Source organism: Erinaceus europaeus, chromosome 5, assembly GCF_950295315.1.
Source record: "Erinaceus europaeus chromosome 5, mEriEur2.1, whole genome shotgun sequence".
NCBI classification, from domain to species: Eukaryota; Metazoa; Chordata; class Mammalia; order Eulipotyphla; family Erinaceidae; genus Erinaceus; species Erinaceus europaeus.
In genome coordinates this window covers 80,616,928-80,623,808 of record NC_080166.1, presented here as the reverse complement: position 1 = coordinate 80,623,808, position 6,881 = coordinate 80,616,928, and the positions used below count along the sequence as shown (strand labels likewise).

Below are 6,881 nucleotides of genomic sequence, written 5' to 3'. Positions count from 1 at the left end.
ATGAATGGGTACTCACGGGATGCACCACAGGAAGGTCAATCCAATGCATCCCTGTTCAGCACTAAAACAAGCTTATACTTCTGTCTCTACTTCTTTGAGAATTTGATCTTGATATACACTACTGCATCTAGAGAGACTTCTCCAGGTCTTTTGTTGTGTCAACTACTAGTTTATGTGATTTGAAGTGCTTAGGTCAAACACTCATGACTAACTCCAAGATAAATTGAGAAAGCAAGGTGAGTTCTCAACTGGCTTGGGATTTTCAGTTTCTAGAGAAGTTTATTCAGTTGGAACTAAGACTGGACTTAAGGAGGAGCTTAGATACTGAGGTGCCCAAAAGAATGACAATGTCCTTTCTATGGCAAATCCAACTTTGTGTGACCTTAATTTACATAATTTGGTTGGTGATAATTTAGAAAAAATACAAAGTGAGAAAACAAAACTAGAGGATTTGAGAGGGCCAGGTGGTGTGGTGTACCCAATTAAGTGCACATAATACAAAATGCAAGGATCCAGGTTCAAGCCCCTGCTTCCCACCTGAGGACACTTCACAAGTGGTGAAGCAGGTTTGCAGGTATCTGTCTCTCCCTGTCTCCTCTCAATTTCACTTTATCCTATCTAATAAAATGGAAAAAAAAAAAAAAAAAGGCTGCCAGGGGCAGCAGATTTGTAGTGCTGTGCTCCAGCTATAGCCCTGTAGGCAAAACAAAACAAAAATAGAGGATTTGGTAAGGTTCATCAATTCTTACTAGTTCTTAATTCTGTATACTAGCTCTTTTCCCCCAAAATGTTCTTTTTAATAATTTATTGGATAGAGACAAAAACTGAGAGGGAGGCAAGAAACAGAACGAGATACCTGCAGCGCTGCTTCATCACTCACCAAGCTTTCCCCCTGCAGGTGGGGACTGGGGGCTTAAACCCAGGTCCTTGCACAATGTAATGTGTCCCCAGCTGGGCGCACCACCACCTGGCCACTTCACAATTCATCTATTTATCCTACCTGTACTGAAAGCCTTACCTTAGACATTTTCTCTGAGAGCACTTTAAACTCTTAAAACCTTTCTAATACTGTGACAGAACCCTCCTGTGTCTCCTTTATGATTCAATTATATACTACTGGTATTGTATGATATAATGAACCAGAGGTGATGTCATTTTCATAGTATTTAATTAGTGTATATGTGATTAAACGGATCTTTTCCTTACCTGTTTTCACAATCAAGTCATTACCAACCACCAGCAAAGAATTCTTCTCGGCTCTCCTCTAAACTTGCTTTAAAAAGGTAGTAAGAGGGGGTAGGGCGGTAGCGCAGCGGGTTAAGCGCACGTGGTGCAAAGCGCAAGGATCAGCGTAAGGATCCCGGTTCAAGCCCCCAGCTCCCCACCTGCAGGGGAGTCGCTTCACAGGCGGTGAAGCAGGTCTGCAGGTGTCTATCTTTCTTTCCCCGTTTTCCCCTCCCTTCTCCATTTCTCTCTGTCCTATCCAACAACCAACGACATCAGCAACAATAATAACCGCAACAAGGGCAACAAAAGGGGGGAAAAAGTGGCCTCCAGGAGCGGTGGATTCATGGTGCAGACACTGAGCCCCAGCAATAACCCTGGAGGCAATAAATAAATACAATATTTTAAATATAAATATTTTTAATTTTTATTTCCTTTGACTATACACAGAGACTGTGAGAGAGGACTCCAGAGGAGGAAGAATGAGAGACACTGCTTCACTTGTGAAGCTTCCCCTCACTGTGAGGGCCAGGGGCTTGAACCCGGGTCCTTGTGCTTGGTAACATATGTGCTCAACCAGGTGCACTACTGCCCAGCTTCTAAAAACAAATCTTAAAAACCAAATTATTATATTTTTAACTTAAAAACCATATTGTATGGGGCTGGGGATATAGCATAATGGCTATGCAAAAAGACCCTCATGCCTGAGGCTTTGAGTTCCCAGGTTCAGTCCCTAGCACCACCATAAACTACAGCTGAAGAGTGTTCTGGTAAAAGAAAAAAAAAAAAAAATTCTATGGTGGTCCATCATGATTAAGAAAATCATATCCAGGGGCAGGCGTTGGCACACCTGATTAAGCACACACATTACAGTGCCCAAGGACGCAGGTTCAAGCCTCTAGTCCCCACCTACAGGGGGAAAGCTTCACAAACGGTGATGCAGGTCTTCAGGTGTCTATCTCTCCCTCCCCTCTCAATTTCTTTGTCTTTATCCAAAAAAATATATATCCAAGCTTTTCAGCGGACCACACACACCTAACCTATTGTAACATGGCATTTATGTAACTACCTCGAGTCTGCTTCTAACTTGAATTTAGGATCTACCAATTTTAGTTATCGTCGTCTAACGTGCTTCATATTGTCTGTATTACCTTTTCAACTCACTCTAGTTCATCTTTCAAAGCTCAGGCTCAAGTATCATAACCTCGAGAAATACCTATTATTTATATAAGGCTGTCTGGCTGATATAGCATGACTATGCCTCTCCCTTCTTTCATTTTCACACTTAAGGGCTGGCTTGAGCTTTCTGAGAGTGTTAACATCTTTGGATGCCAAAACTTAACTTTAGATTTGGGATGTAGTTAGCACAAGGTTCAGATCCTTGTTTGCTGTCTGAGCAACTCAACTCTCTCACCTCCTCCTGTCCCCCTCACGCCAGTCTGTGGAACTTACTGAAAAGTGCTACACCCTCTGCAGAGGTCAACGGGCTGTGAGGGAGGGCTGAGCAGTACCCAGTCAATTTAAGGCCGCCATCCTCCTTTCCGTGCCTAAGATGCGGCAGGTTTTTCTTAGTTCACAAGGACAAACAGGAGAAAGGGTGAAGTTTTTTTGGGGAAAGGCACAGAGCGCCCTCTGACACCCACCCCGTCAAAGCTCCCAAAGGCCTCCTCCTGTCTTGTCTCTGCAGGGGCAGTACAACTTTTAGCGTGTCCAGGTCCTCGGGGTTCCTTGCAAAAAGATCCTGAGTTCCAAGATGCCAGTAGCAGCTCGGCTCCCGGAAGAGATCACAAAGCGGATGACGTCACGGCTCACCCAAACCTGGTCGGCCATAGTGAGGGCAGTGGGGATGCTGGAGCTTCATCCGGCTGATGTTTTTAACAGACAAAGAAACTCGCTCAGTCACTCCATGTTCTCTGGGCATAAGCAATACTCACAAACGTGCTTCTGAGTTATTTGTCACGACAGCTCCACCTGGAGCGCAGGGCGCCGTGAGAAACAGAGGGCCTAAGGCAATAGGCGAGGCCTACGTAACTACGGCGGCCGGGGCGGGGACCGTACGCACAGGTCACGGGGGCCGGAAGGGAGGAAGCGGTCCTCCGCTGTCCCAGCGGGCCACGCGGTTGCTCTCCTCCCCCATTTCCCCTTCCCTCCCCCCGGCACGCTGCGTGGCTGCTCATTGGCTGCTTGGGACGGAAGCTCGGTTGGTGTTTCTCCTGAAGTTTCCCCCTTGGGTGGCGGCGGAGCTGGTAACCGTGGTAGTGGCTACTCGGGCGACAGCAACAGTCATTTGAGGGGGCATGGCGGCGGCCGCAGCGGGACCCGCGACAACCCAGAGGTGCTTTTTTCCCCTTCTGTTTGCGATTTATTCGTTCACCTTCCTTGGACGGTGAACCTTGCTAAATTGGTTGTTTTTACCTGGCAGGTTTTTCCGGAGCTTCTCGGATGCTCTGATCGAGAAGGATCCCCAGGCGGCGTTAGAGGTGAGAGAGGGTCTCATCCTCCCAGCTCTCGTTGGGGGTGGTCGGTCGGGGTCCTGGCCGGCCCAGCTCGCCCCCGCACTGCCTTCCAGGGCCGAGGTCCCGCTGTGAGTGTTGGGCTTCCCCCTCCAGCTGACAGCCGCCGCCTCCCCGCGCTCTCCCCGGACTTACCCCAGGCCCCGTCCTGCCTTGCCCGGACTCTGACCTTCTCTCAGCTCCTTGGGGAAACCTCTGCTTCTTGGGGGCGGGGGGGGGTGCAGTTGACATTCATAGTTGGCCCGAGGAGGTTTGTTTTGGGCTTGGTTTTAAGTTTTTCAGGGACGTTTTTGCGTGGTAGGGAAAAGTGAAATCTAGGCTGGAGGACACTTGTTAATTCCGTGTTTGGTTTGATCGCCACTCTGGCCCTTGACATGGGTCAGGCGCTGTGCAGACTGTCTCTGGGAACCTCAGACTTCTCTTTTTTTTAAATGATTTTTAAATCTTTACTTATTTTGAATAGAGACAAATTGTGAAGGGAGGGGGAAATAGTGCGGGAGAGAGACACCTGCAGACCTACTTCACCACTCGTGAAGCTTTACCCCTGTAGGTGGGGACCAGGGGCTTGAACGTGGATCCTTGTGCACTGTGATGTGTGTGCTTAACCAGATTTGCCACCGCTTGGCCCCAGAACCTCAGATTTAACGAACAAAAAAGTTTTTTTTTCTCCATTGTGTTACCTGAAAGTTCCTGGTGTGTTAATTGTTTTACTCTTTCCCCCTTTCCTTCTTCTTTTAACTTTCTTTCCTTCTTTCTCTCTTCCTTTCTTTCCAGAGTAGCTTTGTCTAATGATGATGCTGGTAATTGAATCAGAGACCTTTGGTGCCTCAGGCATAAAGGTCCTCTTTTTTTTTTTAAACCAGAGCCCACGGCTCAGCTCTAGCTTATGGTGGTACAGGGGATTGATCCTGGGACTTTGGAGCCTCAGGCACGGGAGTCTTTTTACATAACCATTATGCTATCTACCCTGCCCTTTATATATAATTACTGTTATCTACCTTTTTTTTTCATTTCACCAAAATATTTTTTTTAAATGACTGCAAGGCACACTGGTTCGTGTATTATCTTATTTTAATTTACATGTAAAGCACTTTGTGTGCAAAGGCATGTCAAAAAGCAAGAGCTTAAAAAAAAACCCAGCAAGGTGGGACTGGGAAGATACCTTAATGGCTTTACCAAAAGATCTTGCCTGAGGCATCAAAAGTCCCAGGTTCGATTAGCACTGCTATTAGCCAGACCTGAGCAGTGCTCTGGCAAATATATATATTTTAAGAGAGATGTAGGAGATGACAGAGTTTAGCCATGAGTTTCTTGTTTGTGAGCACAGAAAAGCAAAAAAAACTGTCTACATGCAGACTGAATAAAGTTGATACTTTGAAACAAGAGCCTTTTTTCCTGTAGCTATTACTTCTGAAAGCTCTTATCCACCTGGACAGAAGTGTGTCTCTGTAAGGAGGTGACTTTTGAGCAGACTTGAAGGAACGAGGCCTGAAACTCTGGAGGAAGAGCACTTCAGCCTGAAAGATGAACCAACCATCCCAAAAGTCTTGAAGTAGGACTGAAGTTGGTCTCCAGAAGCAGCTGCTGAAAGGCCCACTTGTCCAGAGCACAGTGTGTGTGTGTGTGGGGGGAGAAAACAGACATATTTTTAGAATTTTTAGAATCTTGTGAGGCCAGTACTGAATAAGAATTAAGAGTATGGACACTGGAGCCAAACTGTTTGGATCCATATCCTAGTTTTATGGTAACTACAGATAAGGTTGTTTTATTTTTTATTTATTTATTTATTTTTTTCCTCCAGGGTTATTGCTGGGCTCGGTGCCTGCACCATGAATCCACCGCTCCTGGAGGCCTTTTTCCCCCCTTTTTGTTGCCCTAGTTGTTGAAGCCTCGTTGCGGTTATTATTGCCATTGTTGACGTTGCTTTGTTGTTGGATAGGACAGAGAGAAATGGAGAGAGAAGGGGAAGACAGAGAGGGGAGAGAAAGATAGACACCTGCAGACCTGCTTCACCACCTGTGAAGTGACTCCCCTGCAGGTGGGGAGCCGGGGGCTCGAACCGGGATCCTTACGCCGGTCCCTGGCTTTGCACCATGTGCGCTTAACCCACTGCGCCACCGCCCGACTCCCTTTTTTAAAATTTTTTAAAATTAATTTATTTTCCCTTTTGTTGCCCTTGTCTTTTTTTTTTTTATTGTTGTTACAGATAAGTTTTTTTGGGGGGGGCATCACAGTGTTCTACACAACAAACCTTTATGCCTGAGGCCACAGTGGTCTCAGTTTAAATTCTCCTGATAGTACCATAAGCTAGAACTGAGTGGTATGCTGGTAAAATAAATAAATAAATAAATAAATAATAAATCTTATTGTTCTGAGTCTGGTTTCCTGCCTCATGCGCTGACAGTGATGATGATTATTTATTTTACTAGACCACTGTTCAGCTCTAGATTATAGAGATGCAAGGGATTGAACCTGGGATTTTGGAGCCTCAAGTCCGAGAGTCTCTTTGCATAACCATTATGATATCTACCCCAGCCCTCAGGTGGGATTAAGTAGGACCTACTTGAAAGCTTAATATAAGGAAAAGTAATACCAGATATACACTGAGGTAAGTCCCTAAGGTGGGCATCTGTAGCTTCTTGACTGTCTTTAAGTTTTAGTCATATTTGCTTTCTTCCTACTACTTGAGTGTGTCGAGCTCAGTACTGGCAGTTGGCCTTTCAGCTAGCAGTTTCTTCTACCTGATACATTCACTGTCTCTTGACACATCTCTTACTGTTTGAGATTTCAGCTGACATATTACCTTCTCAGAAACTATGTTCTCTCCCTGATAGTCATGTGTAAATTTGACCCCAATAGAGACCCAGTCATGATGAACCTTGTGTAGCTCACATTTTACCATGCTGAGAAAAGCCACATTCAAATTCCTGGATCCTGTCTGGTAGCTGTGGTGAGGAAGCTTCAGGAGTGGTGGAGCAGTGCTCCATATCCTCTCTGTCTCTCTTCCTCTCTGCCACCCTCCTGCAAAAGAAAAGGAAAAAAGAAGTCGTCCTAGGAGTGCTAGAGTCATCTGTGAGCCCCAGTGATAACCCTGGTGACTAAGCAAAACATAGACAAATTGGACTTCAGTATAGATATTGGGAG

General features: G+C 45.8%; 1 protein-coding gene across 1 annotated transcript in view; it reads left to right on the top strand.

Moving 5' to 3' along the window:
• Window positions 1-3,403: 3,403 nt before the first annotated feature.
• The window catches only part of SUGT1 (SGT1 homolog, MIS12 kinetochore complex assembly cochaperone), a 49,205-nt gene continuing 45,727 nt past the window's right edge, over window positions 3,404-6,881 (top strand). The window contains exons 1-2 of the mRNA XM_007524653.3: window positions 3,404-3,559; window positions 3,647-3,704. Coding sequence (XP_007524715.1) covers window positions 3,522-3,559; window positions 3,647-3,704 — 96 coding nt within the window. The 5' untranslated portion in view covers window positions 3,404-3,521. The remainder of the gene's footprint in view (window positions 3,560-3,646; window positions 3,705-6,881) is intronic.